Raw genomic sequence first — 23,545 nt, forward strand, 5'->3', positions numbered from 1 at the left:
GTGTGTGAGGGCCTGGCCCTTTTTTAGTTTGTCCACTACCTTTGGCCCACCCTCTAACTGCAACCTCAACTGCTGGACTGACAAGGTCCAGAATAAGCATCCATGGAAAAGGCAGTTAATGGTATGGTATCAGTTTAAGACCCAAGATTTGGTCCTGCAAAAAAAAAAAAAAAATCTGGATATAAAACACAATTAAATCGCTGTGTGACTTTTCCTTCAGATACAGAATATATATATTTGTTGAATGATAAAATTATTTGACATATCAAGAGTATAAATAGCAAAAAAAAAAAAAATACCACCGTAGAAAAACAAAAAAAAAAAATGCAGGTTTCCCTTTAATCTGAGTCTGAACTGCTGTCCTTGGCCCTCTGAGAATGGAGCGTCTCTTCCAGCGGGGCCATCGTCCCATCGGGTTTCACTCCCATTGGTTTGATCAGCTCTTCTCTGGAAAAAGAAAAAAATATGTGATTCGGGGAGAAATAACAAACATTCTCTTTTCCTTTTCTTCTTAAATAAAGGTGGAGGACAATACAAGAGGTCTCGGAATAAAAGGCCGGGGCCGAATGGATGGAGTCAGTCAATTAAACTGAAAGGGGAAGATGAAGTCAGGGCTTAATGAGCTCTGGATTCTTCAGAGGGCCTTTTGTTCCATTTTTTTTCCTAATTATTGTATAAAGAAAATAAATTGCTGTGGACTTGGCCTTAAAATGGGCTCTTCCTAATTAATGTATGAGCTTAGATATATCTTCAAATTCAGTGTAGAAAGCAAATTCTGACAATAGTGACTGTCAGCTCTGGTGGCGAATAGAATATGTCAGCGCTTGGTCTCTTCCAGTTTAATTACAGAGCTGACAATCATTATAATCCCCTTAAAGGCCTACAAAGTTAATCCAATTAAATCTATTCTGCCAGCTCCACCATCGCTCAGGAACCGTGCATTACCGACTCCTGCAAATACATTCAATTAACTCTGATTTACATTTACACCATTTTATTTACTACAGTTTGGTACAAGTGCTGAATTTAAATGATATGGGTCCTGGGCCGCCAGATCTGGACTGGGATTCAGTATAGGCCCTGGGATTCTAAGGACACATAGGCCCAGACAGTCTCCCCCCCCCCCCCCCCCCCCCCCCCACATAAAGACATGCTGCCCCTGAGTCCAACGGGGCGCCCCTCACACCCTTCCTTGTTCACATAACTGCTAATTATTGCTGTGAAAGTCAATATCTAAACCCTACTGTCAGTTGCATAATACTAGGTCTGCTACAACAGAAAGCTATGGCCTACTAGGCAGCTTATCGGCCTATATGTGGGGCTCTTGGGAGGGACAGGTGCAACTGATATCTGCCTAAAAATCAACAAGATATCTAATTGGCAGGATTTAAACGTCTCATTAGAAAAGGACCTCATTGGTCTATTATTGCTGTCTTCATTGAACTGTCATCAGTATTCATAAGGCCTTATAGCAGGGCCCTCCCCTATAGAAGGCCCCAATTATAATCCCGCAGGTCACATGAAGCCCCTAGGTTGTAGGCTCGGCCAACTAGTAAAATGGGACCCAAATGAAATAAAATTCACCTTTTATGCATACCCACACCCCTAATCTACCCCAGCCATACCCCAATTATGCCAGAACTTTGTCCATGATCCACCCAAACCCCAACCACTACCTCTTCAGTGACTTCAGCGGATCATACCTTTCTGCCACAGGGCCCCTAAATGCAGTAGCCCTTACCTTTTAAAATACTGTTGGGATTCAGTTAACTGATGGCACCAGAGGCACCGCACAAGCTGGATTCATGTTTATTCTAGAAGTGTTTAAGTTTGGTAGCCGATTTTTATGCTGATAATTGAAATTCTTGTGCTGCAGTTACTGCTCCAATTACTGGGATCCTTAGTAAATTTAACAAAAGGCTGAGTGTGTTACACAACACGCACTTTCTATAGGCCAGCTCATTAAAAACACATAATTACAGGCTAATTGTGTGGGCTGATGCTGTTGATCCAACTCTCTTTGTTGTTAGCAGCGCAAAATGGTACAGAGAAACTGGCATATGGGGATTTTTAATGGGATAGACACCGCCCATAACCACCACTAGGGGGAAGCACAGACCAGGACAGGTTGCATAGCTGCATAACGATCTAGGCAGAACAGAGCAAGGTTATTTAAAGGAACAGTAACACTAAAAAATAAAAATGTTTTAAAATAATTAAAATATAATGTACTGTTTCCATGCACTGGTAAAAGTTGTGTGTTTGCTTCAGAAAGACTACTGTAGTTAACAGAAATAGCTGTTGTGTAGCCATGGGGGCAGCCATTTAAATTGAAAAAAAAGAAAAGGCACAGGGTATTTATATAAACTGTAGTAGTGTTTAAGAAGCAAACACACAACTTTTACCAGTGCAGGGCAATAGTACATAATATATTAATTATTTTTATACACTTTCATTTTTTGGTGTTACTGTTCTTTTAAATGGGGGTATTTATTTTTCATTACTGTTGATTTATCTCCTATCAGTAACAATGGCATGTGATAGCCTGGATGTCAGAATGAAAACAGGATTGGAAGCTGGAACGACTGGGTCACCCATGAAAGTTAAAAAAAACTTTTTACCAGATGTCCACATGTACTGTGTTTTTAATATACACACACAGCCCCCCTGAAATATATAAGCTGCCTGTTGACCCCTGGCTTTGGCATCGTTGGTTCCATGACAATGGGCCAGTGTACATCATGGTGAGAAATTCCTACTGAGAGGTGGTGTATAATGGCTTTCTGCATGACACAGTAAGGGCTCTGGCACACGGGGGAGATTAGTCGCCCGCGATTAACTCCCTGTTCGCAGGTGACTAATCTCCCCGAGTTGCCTACCCCTGCCATCCCACCGGCGAACATGTAAGTCGCCGGCGGGATGGCAGACGCGGCGGCGCGATTTCGCGCAAATCGCCCCGCCGCGTCTGCCATCCCGCCGGCGACTTACATGTTCGCCGGTGGGATGGCAGAGGTAGGCAACTCGGGGAGATTAGTCGCCCGCGAACAGGGAGTTAATCGCGGGCGACTAATCTCCCCCGTGTGCCAGAGCCCTAAACACTCTGTAATTACACAGCTCTGCCAAAACAAACAGCCCCAGGGAGCGGCTCATGTTCCTGCTCCATGTCCATGTGACACAAGCCCCGTGTATCTGCCAGGGAACGTTTCCTATACCCATATTGAACCCATACCTTGAGAGTTTGTCAAACATGTTGACAAGTTTCATTGCTTCATATTCCTTTTGCTCCTCGGTCATCTCGTCCATGGGGTTTGGTAAGGGCTCTTCCACGTGGCCCGTTATGAGATTAATACTGAAACATAAGGGCACAAAGTACATTCAGTCAAAGATCAGGGAGTTCAACTGATTAGATATGTGGCTCTGTGTAAATGCCTAGGGGCACCTGAAAAGCTGAGCAGCCAAGAACAAGAAAGCTCTGATTCACTACAGCTGGCATTCAGCAGAACAATGCACTTAACCCTGTAATTGCCAGTAAGCGTGCATGCATAGTTATTGGTGCACAGCACTTTACAGGGTTAAGCCAGTTCTACTGAAGGGCAGCTGCTATCATTTAGAACTGACTCATACAGGCTGGTTGGTTTTGTAATGTTCAGGTAGTTCTAGGCGTCATGGAGACCCCCACATGTAATACACATGCACACAGATAAACAACCAAGACTGTATTTATGTGGCACATAATAGTTACATTTTAATAGCAACTATACACTTAAAAGTACCTGCTGAATTGTGCTTAGTACAGAGAAATACATATGCTGCCATCATTTTTTTGATATCTCTCTGTACAGGCTATGTGAAGAATGTCACAGCAAGCTAGTATAAAGCAATGGCGGCTCCTACAAGATTAAAACTGCAATCAGAGCAGGTGACACCTTCATAGAATTTGGGGAGGGTGTGGAAAAGCAATAAGTAAAGTGTTACACATCCTCCTCTTAACAGAGGTGCAAAGAAAAATAAGAAATTAAGGTATAGTGGCTAAATATATGAAGACTCACTTTGGTTTTGCCAATAAGTACTCTTCGGTGTCTGTATCTTCATCATCTGAATACCAGCGGTCCCCTCTACCCCCAGCCAAGAGGCCACGGGCTGCAAGCAAGCCAGCTGCATTCCCGTAACCAGTGTACTTTAACAGGCTGTCCACTGCAAGTAAAACACACATCTGTATTTGGAATAGCTCAAGGCAAGCAATTTGGTAGCTCCTATACACCCCTATACATTCACATTAGAAGAGAAGAAATGCTTTATGAATATGCTCACCAGTCAAACTATGCCTTTACATTAGGCCCTGCCATTTAAATAAAGCACTATAGCAAAAAAATGATGTTTATCTATTTCTGGGGATACAAAATAGAGTACACTCTTCATTGAGGGTTCGCCCGCACTCTTGTCTCAGCCTTTACATCACTTACAAATTTGTACCAAGAACACAGAGAAGCAAATCATTCCAGACATTCTTATTTGTGCTGTAAAAGTCTTGGGTAAACACATTAAATGTAAGCAGGGGGTGAATTAAAGGGGAACCAGCACCATAGATTTGCCAGCACTTGGTGCCTCAGAACAGTTGCTATGGAAATCAGTCAGTCTCTAGCTGCCCTTTGTGGCATATTTTAGAGAGTTGTATGGCTCACACAAAAGCAGCGAGGCTGTCAGGGTGTTTTACCATGTCAGCCTGACACTAAATTGTCATGTAACTAATATCCCTAACCTGTATAACTCAGCCTGAAGCCTTGTGCCTTTATATGGTCACAGAACCCCTCAGTGACTTCTAATATCCTTATAATTGAAAGTAGGGGTACATTATACCTTTTAGAACATGAGTGATACTCAGATTTACCTCTCTCTTTGCAAAGAACAAACAAGAACTCTGCAGCAATTTGCTTTACTCCCAGATCCACGTGGGTCATTAGTCGTACCAGTTTGTTTCTGACTGTCATTCCTACTTCTGGTCGGTTACTTACATCTTTTAATGGCGGCAATACCTGTATATGAATCCAAGAAAGGCAAAAATAATGAAAACTATTTTAATTCTGAGGTGTCATTCAACACTAATGACAGGCAGAGGGGAGAGGTGTGAGGGCAGCAGAAGTCAAAATATTCTGGATGCCATTTAGCTAAATATTGGGGATTATGGCAATCAATGGGGACTAAGAGAGACAAGGAGATTTTATACTCACCGGAAAATCCTTTTCTCGTAGGCCCGAACTGTCAGTGCAGAACGTATGGGTTTTGTCTTGGATCACCTCTGGAGGCAGGACAGAGAATTGAAACTTGGTCACTCCTGGTCCCTCCCACTGTATATATAGGTTGTCTCCACCCTCACTCCTCAGTTCTGTTGGTAAGCTCAGTCGGTGGAGACAGTACAGATAGAAGGAAGGCCAAGAGACATAAGGTAGAAAGATAGCGAGAAAGAGGTAACGATGCCCATACTAAATCAGCCTGGGTGGGACTTACTGCACTGACAGTTCGGGCCTACGAGAAAAGGATTTTCCGGTGAGTATAAAATCTCCTTTTCTCTAGCGGCCCTCCTGTCAGTGCAGAACGTATGGGGACGTCCCAAAGCTGTCCCTCTATTGGGTGGGTATTTAACTTTAACTTTTAATCTTCTCTCTTTTTCGTTTGTTGGATTCGGACAGAATGACGGTAATACAATGTCCTGATTCATGTGGTGATCGGTCACCACTTTTGGTAGGAAACCTGGAGTTGTTCTGAGTACCACTTTGTCAGAATGGATGGTTAGCCACGGTTCCCTGCAGGACAGTGCTGCAATCTCTGATACCCTCTTAGCCGACGTGATGGCGACTAAGAAGGTGACTTTGAGCGATAGCCATTTGAGTTCGCATGTTGATAGGGGTTCGAAAGGCGGTTGTTGTGACGCCGTTAGGACCTTTGGCAGGTCCCATGTTGCGAGTGGTTCCTTAAGGGGAGGCCGAGTTCTAGTTACTCCTCTGATAAACTGCTGAATTATAGGGTTATCCGCCCATTTTGTATGCGTCAATGCTGCTAATGCCGAAATCTGAGTCTTCAGAGTGCGTAGGCCCAACCCTTTTTTAAAACCATCTGTAAGGAATTCTACCACCGAGGTTGAGGAGGCATTATCCCAATGTATGTGTCTGCGCCCACACCATGTAAGGAATGTTCTCCAGACCCTGTAGTACACCTTTGTGGTGGATTGTTTGCGGGCCTGTAAGAGGATGTCTATGGCGTGTTTCGATAGGCCGTGTTGTTGCCACCACTCGGTCTCAATAGCCACGCAGTCAATCGGAGCATAGCTAGGTTGGGGTGTTTGATCGGCCCCTGAGATAACAGCTCTGGTATGAGTGGTAACCTCCAAGGTGTGGCAATTGACAGCTTTACTAGATCTGTGTACCAGACTCTGTTTGGCCAGTCTGGTGCTATCAGAATTGTTGTTGCGTCTGTCTGCTTCAGTTTCCTGATTATGCGCAGTAGAATGGCAAGTGGAGGGAAGGCAAATATCATATTGAATTTCCATGGCACTACTAGCGCATCCACCAATACTGCGCCTGGGTCTCTTGTCCTGGCGCAATACTGAGGAAGCTTTGCGTTGTATTTGGAGGCTAGCATGTCTATCTCCGGAGTGCCCCATTTGTGGGTCAGTTGTTGGAAGACGTTGTCGTTGAGTGACCACTCCCCCTGGTCTATGGTTGTTCGGCTCAAGTAGTCCGCCTCCCAATTCTGTATTCCTGGTATGAAAACCGCTGATATGTTTGGAACTGAATTTTCCGCCCAGGTAAGTATGCGTGCCACCTCCTGCATTGCCAACCTGCTGCGTGTGCCCCCCTGTTTGTTGACATATGCTACGGCTGTTGCATTGTCGGATTGCACTCGAATTGCTCGGTTTTGGAGTATCGTTGACCAGCCCTCTAATGCTAGTGCGATTGCTCGTAGTTCCAGTACATTGATGGGTAGGAGAGTCTCCTCTCTGGACCAGATACCCTGAAGGGTGAGGTTCTGGTAGACTGCCCCCCAGCCTCTGAGGCTGGCGTCCGTCGTTACTATCTCCCATGTAGTGTTTGCCCAACTCTTCCCTTGACTGAGGTTGTCCTCTGTTCTCCACTATTGGAGGCTGTCTTTGGTCACTTGTGAAATGGGGATTATCTGGCTCAGATCCTGGTGGTTTCTGTTCCAATGGTGTAGGAAATTGAGTTGCAGGTGCCTGAGGTGAAATCTGGCAAAGGGGACGGCTTCCAGGGTTGATATCATGAGGCCCAGAAGGTGCAAGCAGTCCTCTGCAGAGATTCTCTGTTTGGTGCAGAATGACTGGGTTGTCAGTATCAATGTGTTGATCTTGTCTTGGGGTAGGTATACCCTCTGTGTCCCGGAGTCGAATAGTAGGCCCAGGAATGTGATTGATTGGTTCGGTGTAAGTGAGCTTTTGCGGTAATTGATTAACCAGCCGTGTTGGGTGAGTACACGGAGACACAAGTTTGTGTCCAAGGCTGCCTGTGCTGCTGTGGGGGCCTTGATGAGCAAGTCGTCCAAGTATGGTATGACATGTACCCCCAGGGTCCTTAGGTAAGCCACCATTGGAGTAAGGACTTTGGTAAAAACGCGCGGCGCAGTACATAGTCCAAAGGGTAATGCTGTGAATTGATAATGAGAATTGTTGACCGCAAATCTGAGGAATTTTCTGGAGTGTGGGGAAATCGGTATGTGCAGATAAGCATCTTGCAGGTCTATGGAGGTCATGAAGATTCCTGGTTCCATGGCCGCAGTCACTGATCTGACGGACTCCATTCTGAATCTTTGATTTGAGACCATTGGATTTAGAGGTTTTAGGTTGAGGACTGGTCTGAAAGTGCCCTCTTTTTTCCGTACTAGGAATAGGTTGGAATAAAAGCCTTTGAATTTGTGGGGTTCTGGAACCTCCTCCACTACCCCTGTTCGTAGCATTGTGGATACTGCCTCTTGTAGGAGTTGTTCCCTTTGAGGTGTTGTGGAGGAGAAGGGTATTCTGTATCCGTCCCGAATGATGGATAGTACCCAAGTGTCTGTTACATGTGTCTCCCATGTCCCAATAAATTGTTGGAGTCTGCCCCCCACGTTTTGTGCCCTTGTTTGTAGGGGCGAGTCAGGTTGACGTGGGTTTGTTGCCGATAGGCTTCTTGTTGCCACGTGCTTGTTGTTGCCATTGGGGTCTACCTCTTCTGGCAGTCTGGTCAGTCGGTGAGTTTTTGAAATTGTGACGAAAGGAACGAAAGGGTCTACTCTGAGTGTTCCATGTTCTCTTCCCTGTATACCTACTTGTGGTATCGAATTTGGGCTTTTTTCCCCGTAGGTAGGAAGTTACTTTTGCCTCCTGTGACTTCTGAAATGATTTGCTTTAAATCTGGGCCAAACAGGGACTCCCCGGTGAACTTGAGAGATAGCAGTCTCATTTTGGATGCAGTGTCACCTGTCCAGTGTCTCAGCCACAAGGCACGGCGTGCCACCACTGCGTTGGCAGTTGTTTTAGCTGCTAATTTAGTAATTTCAGTTGCCGCTTCTGCCAAGAAGGATAAGGTTGCGGACAATCTCTCAACCTCTGTCTGTAGTTGCTGTCTGGAAGATGGTGGATGTCGTACCAGCTCCTGTGCCCAGTGTTTGGCTGTGCGGGCTAAGCCCGCAGAAGCAGCTGCCGGTCTCAATATTGCTGCCGCTTGGGTGTAGGATCGTTTGGGTACTGATTCCATCCTGCGGTCTAGGGGATCTTTAAAAGCGGCTTCTTCCGCTGGTAATGCTGTTTGTCTAGATAGGCGTGCTACTGCCGAGTCTACCTTGGGAGCCTTGTTCCATTTGTTATGGTACTCCTCGGGTACAGGATAAGTTTTAAAAAATCTCTGTGTGAGAGCGATACGCCGCTCTGGTTGAGTCCACTCTGCCTCAATGGCTTGTAAGAGGGAGTTAAATACTGGGAATGTCAGCTTAGATTTCTTTTGTACCCCCAGTAATTTGTCGGCCTTGGATCGGGTGACTGTCTCATCTTTAATTTCTAATGTCTGCATCATTTCTCTTAGGAGTTTCTTAGAAATTTCTGGTGTGGCAGAGGTAGGTCCCTCCTCCTCGGAGTCTGACTCCGATTGGGAATTAGAGGGGATAGATAAATCAGAATTGTGACTGGAGATCTCATCTGCCTCCGAATCTGAGGCTAAGCCTTCCTCTGATTCAGAAGATGATGGTACAGTAACTGTAGCCTTGCGTTTTTTATTAGGCCGGGTTCTGCTATGCCCCCCTTGGTTAGATGTGGGTTGAACAGTGTTCATTATCCACTGTAAAAACTCTCGAAACTGGGCTGGCACCTGAGTGGATGTGTGAGCCTGGGGCTCTGTATCCCATGGCATAGGTATAGGGGCCCCTGCTGTAGGTGGCTGTATTGGTGAGTTGGTAGGAGGGGTGCCTGGTACTGACATTGGCTCCTGTGAGGGCTGAGCCTGTGACATTTGTGGAGAAAGCATTGGGGGATCTGGTGCAGTTGTGGGCTCAGATGCAGGCTTACAGTCAGAACAGTAATTTCTCTCAGACTTTCTGAGGGAGTGTTTACATACTTTGCACTTTGGTGCTTTATCAGGCTTTTTCTGCTTTCTTGCAGATTGTGTCACCTCTCTGAGCTCCTTAAGTGAATCTGATCTTTCCATGTTAGTTAATAGGTAGATGTGTACTCACATATAGCAGGTACTATTCTGCTGCCAGCGCTTGTATTTTGAGGTGACTACCCAGCCGTTATATATCTGGAAGCTGTCCGCTGCTGCAGAGAGACTTGATTCACTGCCTCTCCGTGTGAGCGCGCTGTGCTGCGGCGCGCCTGTGACGTCAGAGCGCCACTTCCTTTGGCGCGAATCTAAGGCGCGCGGTCTTCCCGTGCGTTGCCTAGCAACCGGGACGTGCGCGCTTGTGGGCGCGCCAGAGGGATTCGCGCCTTCTAGCAAGGGATTTAGGTAAGGGGCCGCCATTGGAGTGGGTACTATGCGCGCTCTACCTATATCTGCCCTTGTTGTTCAGCGTGCAGCTCCTGCTCTGCATGTAAGGTTAGCGCTTCTCAGTATGTCCCAGTCAGCATATGTTTGTATCAGCCCGTTGTGGCAGCTCTGCATGCCCTGGACTTATGTGGCCCGTGTGTCTCCCATAACAGGCCAGTAGTGGCAGCTCTGCATGCCCTGGTCCTGCTGTGTGGCCAGTGTGCGTTCCGTAACAGGCCAGTTGTGGCAGCTCTGCATGCCCTGGTCCTGGTGGCTCTGAGAATCAGATCAGATATGGCAGCTCTGCATGCCCTGATCCTGATATTGCCAGTTTGTGCTGTATTCTCCTGTGGGCTTACTAGGATAGCTCTGCATATCCAGCCCATTGGTCTAAGTTGAATTGAAGAATAAGGATAAAAAGAGGAAGAAAAAAAAAAAAAATGGTAAAATAGGATCTGTCCTACACCTCCGAGGCAGGACAAAGAACTGAGGAGTGAGGGTGGAGACAACCTATATATACAGTGGGAGGGACCAGGAGTGACCAAGTTTCAATTCTCTGTCCTGCCTCCAGAGGTGATCCAAGACAAAACCCATACGTTCTGCACTGACAGGAGGGCCGCTAGAGAAATAGGGGTATTTATCATGCTGTGTAATTAATGGAGTAAAACATTATCAGTGATGTTGCTCATAGCTGCCAATCAGATATTTTGCTTTGGTTTTGTAACTGTTGAAATCTAACTGCTGATTGGTTGCCCCGAGCAACATCGCGGTAATGCTTCACTGCACTTTTTACACAGCATAATAAATATATCCCTAAGGCTTTAGCCAAGTAGGACTTCTAGAACTCAAGTTAGTACAGGAAGACTGTCAGACTGGCGATTGGCTATTGGGCAGGACATTATTCATCCACACAAATTGGCTCAATTGCCAATCTGCGCACAGCAGAAGCGCACATTTGAATTACAGCTCGCTCCACAACAATGTGATGACTGCTAGTTGGATCATACTGGGTAACTGAAACTAAATATTTAATGCAATTACCAAAAAAGTGAAGCAGTTTGTCCTATGATTGGCACACATTATACAGCACAGGGTGCCAATATTTGGCCCATTAAGTTACTTATTTCACAGTTGAGGATGTGGGTGCAGCACCAGGAATGACCATAAATGATGGCTGCTCAGCTTTACTGGTTAACAGCAAGCACTAAAACAATTCCACCCCTTTCTATCCCACAATCACATTATAATTATTAACGACAGAGAATTATGCAGCCTGTGAATGATAATTAACATCCCATTTCCTGACTGAATTCTGCATTATTACCTCTGCTTTAATGTACTTCCTGATGGGCCTGTGAGCTCTGGAACATTCAGTGAGCAGGCTGAGAACTGGCGTCAGACCCTCTCTGTAGCTGCAACCCTGAAAGAGTATATATCCGTAAATAACCTAAAGTCCATCAATAATCTAGAACAGTGCTGTCCAACTTCTGTGGTACCATGGGCCAGAATTTTTCTGCCCTACATTGTGGAGGGCCGCTAATGGAAGCCAGTTTTGACCACTCCCCTTTTTAAACCACACCCATGTTATCACAAGAGCTTTTAAGACCATACCCACATAACTGGTGGTAGCGCAGCAAAAACCCAAATTGTTGGTGCTCACTGTAGGGATATCAACTGCCATTCATTGTGAAAGTATTATATTATGTCATATTAAGACACACCCTTAAATCCATATGCTTCCTCCTCCCCTGTGGATAGCACACCCCCAGCATATAAGGCACCATTTTATGACGATTTCAAACTGCTTACAGACTACCAGAACAAACCTTTGCCAGGTTCACCTCCCACAGGCAACATGGGTCAGCTAATGTATGGCATAGTCACAGAACACTTCGGTTACTTATAGTATCCTTATATTTTACAGTGGGGGAGTATAATGTGTAGTAGAATTAAATATGAGAAAACTGTATTTAAAAGGTAGAACAAGTTAGATGTAGATGCAGTAGAAACACAAGTACCTTATCGATTCTCTTTTCCATGAAGTTCAGTATAACCTGAATGGCTTCCATATCCATGTCGTTATTATTTGCAGACATCTCCTTGTTGAAGGGGTTAATGAGAACATCCAGACAGGAAACAGGGACATTGCTCAGCAAGTTGACTGTATTGCTAAAACACAAAATGACAGATGACATTAATGAAACGAGCAATGCAAATAAAAACAAAAACACACAGATAAGACAAATATTATTTGAAGCCACAATGAAATAATTCCCGGCATCAATACGATGATGATGCACTCTCATTTTATTAGAGATAAATAAGACAACACCATCTTTGTCTATGGGAAGACACTGGGAAGACCAGAATAGGTGCATTATCACTTTCTGAGCAGGGGTGTAACTTTGGATCCCCAGGCCCCTCTGCCATGCGTTCCTGTGGGCCACCCAGGGCAGAAACACATTGAAATGTGATGTTAATGGCCACTCGTGCAGGAGTGGGTCTTCCACTGCCAAGGGGTCGGCTCCAGAAAATCATCTCACAGCACTGAGAAGCATTTTGCTTGTTTTATAGAAACAGCTGGCCAGATTTTGCCCACATTTTCCTTTCCGGTCATGGCTTACTAACTATACCCCACCCCTGACTAAATTCAAATACTGGATATAGAGGCAACATTTATTGCAAGAAGTGGAAAGATGTTGGCAACTGTTACCTTTGCTTTAGCCCAACAGGAACTTAAGGATGAATATTGTAGGGGGCAAAACTTGCGGGCACCTTTGGTGCAATTGTAATCACTGACTACACAAACAGGACAGCTTCATAGCACAAGGGTAAAACAAATAATTATATGATAGAGGTTACAGGGGGATTTTTTTTTTTTGAGTACATCAACATAAATATTAGTAATATGTGTTGCAAGTCTGTTATACAGTAACTTGTCTGAAGCTGATCGATGATAAAATTAAATGACAATGTTAACTTCTGAAGTTAAAAGGAGGAATCTGACTGCCTTTAAACTCATCATCAAACCGGATTGCTATAAATTTTGCAGCATCAAACAGCAGAACTGTTACAGTGTACCTGCAATTTATATCATAGATATGCTGCCTCTCATACAGCAGGAGAACTGTTATAGTGTACCTGCAATTTATATCATAGATATGCTGCCTCTCATACAGCAGGAGAACTGTTATAGTGTACCTGCAATTTATATCATAGATATGCTGCCTCTCATACAGCAGGAGAACTGTTATAGTGTACCTGCAATTTATATCATAGATATGCGGCCTCTCATACAGCAGGAGAACTGTTATAGTGTACCTGCAATTTATATCATAGATATGCGGCCTATCATACAGCAGGAGAACTGTTACAGTGTACCTGCAATTTATATCATAGATATGCGGCCTCTCATACAGCAGGAGAACTGTTTCAACATGCCGCAAGAGAGAAGCATCAACTGGCCCACACTGTGGATGGCATGTACCAGCTAAAGCCTAAATGAACTGCCAGTTTTTAATTAGCAATTCCTATGTTTGTGGCAAACATTATTTTACCCATATCCTATGCTAGTACTACCAAGTTGTGCTTAATCATGTGCACGTTTAAGCACATATAATAATATTTTGTAAATATGTGGTTTTATGTCACTTACACTTTAGGGAAGGGGTTTGCGGTGTATCCACCAGTTGCAATAAAGGCCCTGATATAGGCGCTATTTTCCATTTAGACTATGCCTGAGTGCACTTTTTTACTGGGTCTGTTTTCTTGCTGGTAGTGGGCATTTATGTGTTAACCCAGTGGGCACTGACAGTTATTTGGTAGACAATATGATGGAATGCTAATAGTTATGGCCACATTTGCGCCAATGCTGAGTCAGTATATGGAGTGCAGTACCTATAATGAATTTTATAGCATACCTAAAAAAAAAAACACACGTATTAGTGACTTCTAATATCCTTATCATTCACAGGGGGGATACATTATGCCTTATAATACTTAAGTGATACTCGGTGTTCCCTGTATAACCTGTGCCGAGAGACTGGCGAATTGCTTATGTGGGGCCGTTATTTAAAAAGGTATCCCGTTCTCAGCCTGAAAACTATAGGCCTGTTAGTCTGACGTCAGTAGTAGGAAAGATTTTGGAAGGGGTAATAAGGGATAGGGTACTTGAATACATTGCAGTTCACAATACTATAAGTTTGTGCCAGCATGGGTTTATGCGTAACAGATCTTGCCAGACTAATTTAGTCACCTTTTATGAGGAGGTGAGTAGGAACCTTGATGCTGGAATGGCAGCTGATGTCATCTACTTGGACTTTGCTAAAGCATTTGATATCGTACCTCACAGAAGGTTAATGATCAAATTGAGGAATATTGGCCTAGAACATAATATTTGTAATTACATAGAGAACTGGCTGAAGGATAGATTACACAGAGTGGTGGTAAATGGAACATTTTCTAATTGGACCAGTGTGGTTAGTGGAGTACCGCAGGGGGCAGTCTTTGGTCCTTTGCTTTTTAACTTGTTTATTAATGACCTGGAGGTGGGCATAGAGAGTAATGTATCTATATCTGCTGATGACACTAAATTGTGCAAAACTATAAATTCCACGCAGGATGCTGCCACTTTGCAGAGCGATTTGACAAAGTTGGAAAACTGGGCAGCAACCTGGAAAATGAGGTTCAGTGTTGACAAGTGCAAAGTTATGCCCTTTGGTAGAAATAATATAAACGCGAGCTATCTACTGAATGGAAGTTTGTTGGGGTTATCCTTAATGGAGAAGGATCTGGGGTTTTTTGTAGATAACAAGTTGTCTAATGCCAGGCAGTGTCATTCTGTGGCTACTAAAGCAAATGATGTGCTGTCTTGTATAAAAAAGGGCATTGACTCAAGGGATGAAAACATAAATTTTGCCTCTTTATAGGTCCCTGGTAAGGCCTTACCTTGAGTATGGGGGGCAGTTTTGGGCTCCAGTCCTTAAGAAGGATATTAATGAGCTGGAGAGAGTGCAGAGACGTGCAACTAAACTGGTAAAGGGGATGGAAGATTTAAGCTATGAGGTTAGACTGTCGAGGTTGGGGTTGTTTTCTCTGGAAAAGAGGTGCTTGCGAGGGGACATGATTACTCTGTACAAGTACATTAGAAGGGATTATAGGCAGATAGGGGGTGTTCTTTTTTCCCCATAAAAACCATCAGCGCACCAGAGGCCCCCCCTTTAGATTAGAGGAATGGAGCTTCCATTTGAAGCAGCGTAGGGGTTTTTTCACGGTGAGGGCAGTGAGGATGTGGAATGCCCTTCCTAGAGATGTGGTAATGGCAGATTCTGTTAATGCCTTTAAGAGGGGCCTGGATAAGTTTTTGAACAAGCAGAAGATTTTCCCAACTTCACAGCTCTCACAGTAAAAAGTCCTTTCCAGATATTTAGACAGAACCTCCTTTCTTCTAATCGGAATGGGAGCCTTTGTGTTAGTTGGAAGGACCTACTGGTAAATAAAGCATTAAAGAAATTATTATATGATCCCCCTATATCAGGAGTCCTCAAACTTTTTAAACAGGGGGCCAGTTCACGGTCCCTCAGACTGTTGGGGGGGGCAGACCATAATTAGTCCTCAAACTACAACCCGCCCCCCAGTCCACTCCTGCTTGGGGGGCCGTATCTGGCCCGCGGTCCGTAGTTTGAGGACCTCTACCCTATATTTATACATGATTAGCATATTACACCCCTTAAGTGTCTCTTCTCCAGGGAAACAACCCTAACTTGGCCAGTCTTTCTTCATAACTGAGACTTTCCTAACCTTTTACCAGCTTAGTTGCCTTTCTCCATACCCTCTCTAATTCAATAATGTCCCCTTTGAGAACTGGAGACCAAAACTGAACAGCATATTCTAAATGGGGCCTTATCAGCACTCTGTAAAGGGGAAGAATAACATCCACCTCCCGCAAATCTATGCCCCTTTTAATACAGCTCAAAACCTTGTTTGCCCTTGCAGCTGCTGCCTGGCATTGCTTGCTACAGCCAAGTTTATTATCTACAAGGACTCCAAGGTCCTTCTCCATTATGGATTTGCCTAGTGTAATCCATTAAGGGTATAAGTGGCAAATTTTTACATCCCAGGTGCATGACCTTACATTTATCCACATTAAATCTCATCTGCCACTTAGCCGCCCAGATTGCCCGTTTGTCAAGATCCTGCTGCAAGAATGCCACATCCTGGATGGAATTTAGGGCTATAGAGTTTTGTGTCATCTGCAAACACTAATACATTACTTATAATACCCTCCTGTAAGCCATTAATGAACAAGTTAAATAAAAGTGAACCCCGTACAGAACCCTGAGGGACCCCACTAAGAACCTTATTCCAAGTAGAGAATGTAACAACCATCGTCTGTACCCGATCCTGTAGCCAGTTTTCTATCCATGTGCAAATGACTTCACTAAGACATATAGAAAGCAGTTGTTTGCGGGGAACGGTATCAAATGCTTTAGCAAAATCCAAATAGATCACTTCTACTGCACCCCCACTGTCCAGCTTCTTACTAACCTCATCATAAAAAGCAAATTGGTCTGACGTGACCTGCCCTTCATAAAGCCATGCTGATTACTGCCCATAATGCCATTCTCCAGAACATAATTTTGTATGTGATCCCTTAACAAGCCTTCAAATAACTTGCCCACAACAGATGTCAAGCTTACTGGCCTATAATTGCCAGCCTGAGAATGTAATCCCTTTTTAAATATAGGAATGACATAATTTTTTCTCCTATCGATAGGTACCATACCAGATGAAAGCGAGTCTGAGACACTGGACCCATCTCTCTCAGTACCCAAGGGTGTATTCCATCTGGCCCTGGTGCCTTGTTCACATTTCATTTTGAGTAAATCTTTATGCACCAAATCCTGCAATATCCTTTATGCAAGTCAGATAGAGAGTACTGTACTGCGCAGCTATGAGGAAATAAATATACAGGTATTTATACTTATTACTTATCTCAGCCTGTGACGTCCAATCTCCAAGCCCTGAACTCTGGGGAATTTCCCTTATGCGTCAAATTGGCACCTCTTTTGGCCCAATATTACAGGTGCTTCCAAGACACATTACCTTCAGTAGCAGGTTCATCAGCAAAGCCAGCTACAGTGGCTTGCAAAAGTATTCGGCCCCCTTGAACTTTTCCACATTTTGTCACATTACAGCCACAAACATGAATCAATTTTATAGGAATTCCACGTGAAAGACCAATACAAAGTGGTGTACACGTGAGAAGTGGAACGAAAATCATACATGATTCCAAACATTTTTTACAAATAAATAACTGCAAAGTGGGCGTAATTATTCAGCCCCCTTTGGTCTGAGTGCAGTCAGTTGCCCATAGACATTGGCTGATGAGTGCTAATGACTAAATAGAGTGCATCTGTGTGTAATCTAATGTCAGTACAAATACAGCTGCTCTGTGACGGCCTCAGAGGTTGTCTAAGAGAATATTGGGAGCAACAACACCATGAAGTCCAAAGAACACACCAGACAGGTCAGGGATAAAGTTATTGAGAAATTTAAAGCAGGCTTAGGCTACAAAAAGATTTCCAAAGCCTTGAACATCCCACGGAGCACTGTTCAAGTGATCATTCAGAAATGGAAGGAGTATGGCACAATTGTAAACCTACCAAGACAAGGCCGTCCACCTAAACTCACAGGCCTAACAAGGAGAGCGCTGATCAGAAATGCAGCCAAGAGGCCCATGGTGACTCTGGACGAGCTGCAGAGATCTACAGCTCAGGTGGGGGAATCTGTCCATAGGACAACTATTAGTCGTGCACTGCACAAAGTTGGCCTTTATGGAAGAGTGGCAAGAAGAAAGCCATTGTTAACAGAAAACCATAAGAAGTCCCGTTTGCAGTTTGCCACAAGCCATGTGGGGGACACAGCAATCATGTGGAAGAAGGTGCTCTGGTCAGATGAGACCAAAATGGAACTTTTTGACCAAAATGCAAAACGCTATGTGTGGCGGAAAGCTAACACTGCACATCACTCTGAACACACCATCCCCACTGTCAAATATGGTGGTGGCAGCATCATGCTCTGGGGGTGCTTCTCTTCAGCAGGGACAGGGAAGCTGGTCAGAGTTGATGGGAAGATGGATGGAGCCAAATACAGGGCAATCTTGGAAGAAAGCCTCTTGGAGTCTGCAAAAGACTTGAGACTGGGGTGGAGGTTCACCTTCCAGCAGGACAACGACCCTAAACATAAAGCCAGGGCAACAATGGAATGGTTTAAAACAAAACATATCCATGTGTTAGAATGGCCCAGTCACAGTCCAGATCTAAATCCAATTGAGAATCTGTGGCAAGATCTGAAAACTGCTGTTCACAAACGCTGTCCATCCAATCTGACTGAGCTGGAGCTGTTTTGCAAAGAAGAATGGGCAAGGATTTCAGTCTCTAGATGTGCAAACCTGGTAGAGACATACCCTAAAAGCCTGGCAGCTGTAATTGCAGCAAAAGGTGCTTCTACAAAGTATTGACTCAGGGGGCTGAATAATTACACACACCCCAATTTGCAGTTATTTATTTGTAAAAAATGTTTGGAATCATGTATGATTTTCGTTCCACTTCTCACGTGTACACCACTTTGTATTGGTCTTTCACGTGGAATTCCAATAAAATTGATTCATGTTTGTGGCTGTAATGTGACAAAATGTGGAAAAGTTCAAGGGGGCCAAATACTTTTTGCAAGCCACTGTACATCAGATAGGGCTACAAATAAGAAAAGCTAACTGCTGTTTTTTTGGGAAGGTTTGTTAAAATGGGGGGGCAAAATTTTGGATTCCACTACTGCAAGACTAAGAATGGGGCTGTACCTCTCTCTTTAATAAATCGACCATTTAAAGCTTCTTGTAATAGGTGCTAATGTACTTCCTGATATGTGGACAGTTTCTACCCTGGTAGGGTGAAATATAATATTAAGCCCAAAGTTTGTTCCGGGACTTTGAACTCATAGTAACCAATCAAATGTTCATCTGCATTCCTTTACCTTTTTTAAACTCCAATGAAAAAAAACAGCCACCACCCACCACCAGACAAAGAGTCCATCTTTTGGCATCTTCTGCGGTCAAAATGTCAGGTGTGCCATAGGCCTACCGTTGCCCATGCTTTCCCTGATAAAATTGTGAAATTTGGCAATACATATGGATGGCCACATTGTGATAATGCCAGCTATTAACTTATTGGCTACCAGCTGGATCAGTACAGAAAAGCAGTTCCATCCAGTAGAGGTATGGGATCCATTATCCAGAAACCTGTTATCCACAAATTATCTGAATTATGGAAAGCCTCTCTCTCCCATAGATTCCATTTTAATTAATTCATATTTTTAAAACTGATTCCCATTTTCTCTGTAACAATAAAACAGTACCTTGTACTTGATCCCAACTAAGATATAATTAATCATTTTTGGTGGCAGAACAGTCCTATTGGGTTTATTTCATGGTTAAATGATTCCCCTTTCTCTGTAATAATAAAACAGTACCTGTACTTGATCCCAACTAAGATATAATTACCCCTTATTGGAGGGAAAACGATCATATTGTGTTCAATTAATGTTTTATTGATTTTTTTTTTTAATAGACTTAAGGTATTGAAATCCAAATTACAGAAAGACCCGTATCTGGAATATCCTTGGTCCTGAGCATTATGTATAACAGGTCCTATACCTGTATCTGCATAGTCCAATAATTTGAGCCAGGAATCAGACTGGTTCAACTGCAGCTTAAGGTGTTATAAACCCCAGGCCAATTATAGATAATGCTACAGGTCTACAAAGACCTATTGGGTGAGGACCACATGGATGCAGCAATGCAGTCCTCAAACTGTGGGACTCGTTCTGGAGGGGGGCAGATCAGTAACTTATATTGGCTTGCATATACCATGTTAAATTGCGTATTGTGTAGCATATGAGATTTTAAAGGTAACCCAACTGGTATCTAAGCAAGTATGACATGGGAAAGAAAATCCTTGTGGCCCTATACCAGGACCAATGGCTTGTGAATTGGTCAAGAATAGTCTGGTTGATAGCCACCACCAGTTGATAGGCTAATGAACTCTCTCCGATACAATATTTGTGACAATAGTCAACAGTGTTCCAAGCCCGGTACAATTTTTTCCTTAAAAAGGTAATTCTGGATGAGGTCCTTTTTATGGCAAGCTGCTGGGTCCTTTGATTACAGTCACATTCCTGTGTTAGCTGTGGGACACTAATAATAAAAAATTCTCCTGGTACCAGAAAGTTGGTTTCTTTGCAGGAATCTGCACACAATGGGATCTGCATTCCATCCTTAGGGGGTAGAATAATGGTATGTTCCAATGCTCCCTCTCTTTTCTTTGCCAGCAAGAATTAATCACTTTAAGATGACATCCACCCTCTCATTACCCAACCCCCTCTGACTAAATGGCTTCAGCTGCAAAATGTAGTTTCCCTAACCTGCCTCTTCTTATTTGGGTTCCCAAATACCTCTGCAGCCAGCAGCCAAGGGCTCAATTGATGCAGGTACTGTAGGTTCTCCTGCAAATTACGCAGAGCTTCAAAATAAATTTAAACAAAGAGGGATCTGAAAAAGTTTAACAAAGAAGCGTATACAGAGTAACAATAGGATCAGAGGATCCTGCTCACAAGAGTTTACAATCTATAGGCATATATTACAGGGTATGCTCGACAGGTGGGGGGTTGTTTAAAGAGGTTTTTCACTTTTAACATGTGAATTAAGACATTAACATTCTGAGACAATTTGCAACAGGTTATAATTTTTTGTTTTCCACAGTTTTTCATTACTTTAGCTTTGCTAGTTTTGTTCAGCAGCTCTCCAGTTTGGAATTTTAGCAGATATCTAGTTGCTAGGGTCTTGTTTACTGTATCAACCAGACAGTGATTTGAATGAGCTACTGAAATATTAATAGGAGAGGGACTAAATAGAAAGATAAGGAAGCAAAAATAACAGTAAAATTGTAAGCCCACAGAGCAATAGTTTTTAGACTGCCAGGGTCATTTGAAAGCTGGAAAGATGTAGCAGAGGAAGGCAAATAATGCAAAATCTATATAAAAAAAAAACATATAATGAGCAATCGTAAAGTTGCTAGGAATAACTTAAAGATGAAATATTATCCATAATACATTCAACAGAAAGAAATTCTACTAAAAAAAATAGTCCTTTTGACGTTACTGTAGCTATCAGTTGTAAAACAATGTCACTTCTCAACACTAACCTGTGCAGCTCTTCCGTTTTATCTGCAGATGGAGCCTTAGATAACAAGACGTGGCGCAGGATGGCAGTCAAATACCGGAACTGATGCGCATCACTCTGTACAAAGAAGACAGAATAGTGTTTGTATGCGCAACCAGTTCAGTTCAGTATCCCTTCCACATTTTCACAGGTCTGGGGATACAGTAATAACCAGCAGTCTGGGTTCATGTGTTTATTATGATTTATCATAATATTGCACAAGTCTCCTACTAAACAGAATGCGCCTCATTTGTAAACACTGGGCAAATTTGTACCTGGGCATAACAACCAATCAGGGAGCCAGGGTACTAGTGATAGAGGGTTGCTCCAAACTGCTACATCACCCAATCCAGTGATGCATAAAGCATGTCCCCGCCAGAGGGTACAGAAGCAGGGCAGGTCTATAAAACACAAAGTTTGGGTCAGGTTTAGAGGGGATGGAGACTCCACTGAGCACAAAGAACTGTGACAGATGGAATACTACTCAATGCTCAAGCAAGCGTTTTTTTTAAGTCCATTTATCAGTGCCCCTTGAGCTACTTATTAGCCACTTCTTATTCAATAGTATTGGCAACAGGCTGACAGGGCAGTATGGACCCCATTGTATTACCACTGGAGGGTGGAGGTAGCCAAATGCCTATATAATATTAATTGTTTTATTTATAAGAATTTAAGGAATTTAAAAATGTGCTTTGGTTCCTGCAATGCTTCCCTCCACACGCACAGCACATAAACTTGCTAGCCCGGTTTGCAAAAGAAGCTGCAGAACTAGCAGTAAGCAGCCAACAGAACCAAAAGAGGCAGATCTTCAGCCAGGAAGTAGCATGAGAAAATTCTCTATGGACAAAATGAACACAGTCGTTAAGGCCCTGGTCTTTAATCAAGGGTAACTCTGAAACTAGGCATGGCCATCTTCCCTACGGTTTTGATCGTTTGTGCACAACTAACCTTAATAGCAGAAAGAGAAGAGCTGCAATACTTGCCAATGCACCATGAACTGGCCAACACAGTGCATCAGCAGATGACAGTTTCTATCCTGCACAATTCTAGAACAGATTAATATCCACAGTGCATGTAGCTGATATCCGCTGAAGATATGAAGTCTCACGTTTTTTGGCGGATATCGGCTACATGTGCCTGCACCCAAGCGTAATTTATTCATTCGGGTGCAGGAACAAGTTAGGGGAAATCTAGCATAGCGGGGCATATGCTCGGTAAGCGTTTTTCGGCTTGCCAAGAAACCGCCAATGTTGCATCAGCCTTAAGTTCATACAGTGTATAAATCTTGACAACCTATGCCCATGATCCCATGTTACCAAGCACCTGATTTACCAAGCCCACATGATTTTAATTAATTTAAATTAAAAATCTTACCTCACAGTGTACATTCCAGCTGTCGAGAGTAACATTAAAAAGAGCTTTTAATGCCTCAATGGTACAGTCTGTCTCTTGTACAAACAGTGGCGGTAGATTTATTTCTGTAACTGTCTGGTATTTTTCTGCCCACTGGATCCCAAGTATGCTCTCAAGGGTTTGGGTGAGAAGAGGAAGCCCCTGCAACTCCTGTTTTAACCATGCCTCAATGTCTGTATGCAACAGCGTTAGGGCTCTGGCACACGGGGAGATTAGTCGCCCGCGACAAAACTCCCTGTTCGCGGGTGACTAATCTCTCCGAGTTGCCTTCACCTGCCATCCCACCGGCGACAATGTAAGTCGCCGGTGTGATGGCACACACGGCGACGCGATTTTGCGCAAATCGCCGAAAAAGAGAATTCCCGAAATCGCAGCGCCGCGTGTGCCATCCCACCGGCGACTTACATTGTCTCCGGTGGGATGGCAGGTGAAGGCAACTCGGGGAGATTAGTCGCCTGCGAACAGGGAGATTTGTCGCGGGCGACTAATCTCCCCGTGTGCCAGAGCCCTTAGACGGAAACACTGGGCAAATTTGTACCTGGGCATAACAATCAATCAGTGATTGCTTTCATGGTTATACCTACAGCTGGCTGAAAAGATGTAGACTTTTGATTGGTTGCCATGTATTACTGCCGGTGCAAACTTGCCCAGTGTTAAAAATGACCCCCAGTAATTGCAGGCAGCAGCATGTGCACTGAAAGCCGATCTAGTCCTGGCTTCCACTGAGCATGCTCCCTAGTCGGTGATTAACTCCAGGGAGCCAGGGTACTAGTGATAGAGGGTTGCCCCAAACCACTGCATCACCCAATCCAGTGATGCAAACAGCATGTACCCGCTAGAGGGTACGGAAGCA

General features: G+C 43.8%; 1 protein-coding gene across 3 annotated transcripts in view; it reads right to left on the reverse strand.

Moving 5' to 3' along the window:
• Positions 1–205: 205 nt before the first annotated feature.
• The window catches only part of ric8b (RIC8 guanine nucleotide exchange factor B), a 37,413-nt gene continuing 14,073 nt past the window's right edge, over positions 206–23,545 (reverse strand). For 2 of the 3 annotated variants that reach the window (XM_031898687.1, XM_031898688.1), the window contains exons 4-10: positions 21,263–21,357; positions 12,026–12,176; positions 11,332–11,427; positions 4,889–5,033; positions 4,050–4,194; positions 3,230–3,349; positions 218–447 (exon numbers count right to left, since the gene is read on the reverse strand). In XM_031898687.1, the coding sequence (XP_031754547.1) occupies positions 339–447; positions 3,230–3,349; positions 4,050–4,194; positions 4,889–5,033; positions 11,332–11,427; positions 12,026–12,176; positions 21,263–21,357 (861 nt within the window). In that variant the 3' untranslated portion in view covers positions 218–338. Of the gene's footprint in view, positions 448–3,229; positions 3,350–4,049; positions 4,195–4,888; positions 5,034–11,331; positions 11,428–12,025; positions 12,177–21,262; positions 21,358–23,545 lie in introns of all 3 variants that reach the window. The other variant, XM_031898686.1, reaches the window with a different exon arrangement.

Source organism: Xenopus tropicalis, chromosome 3, assembly GCF_000004195.4.
Source record: "Xenopus tropicalis strain Nigerian chromosome 3, UCB_Xtro_10.0, whole genome shotgun sequence".
Taxonomy (NCBI): Eukaryota; Metazoa; Chordata; class Amphibia; order Anura; family Pipidae; genus Xenopus; species Xenopus tropicalis.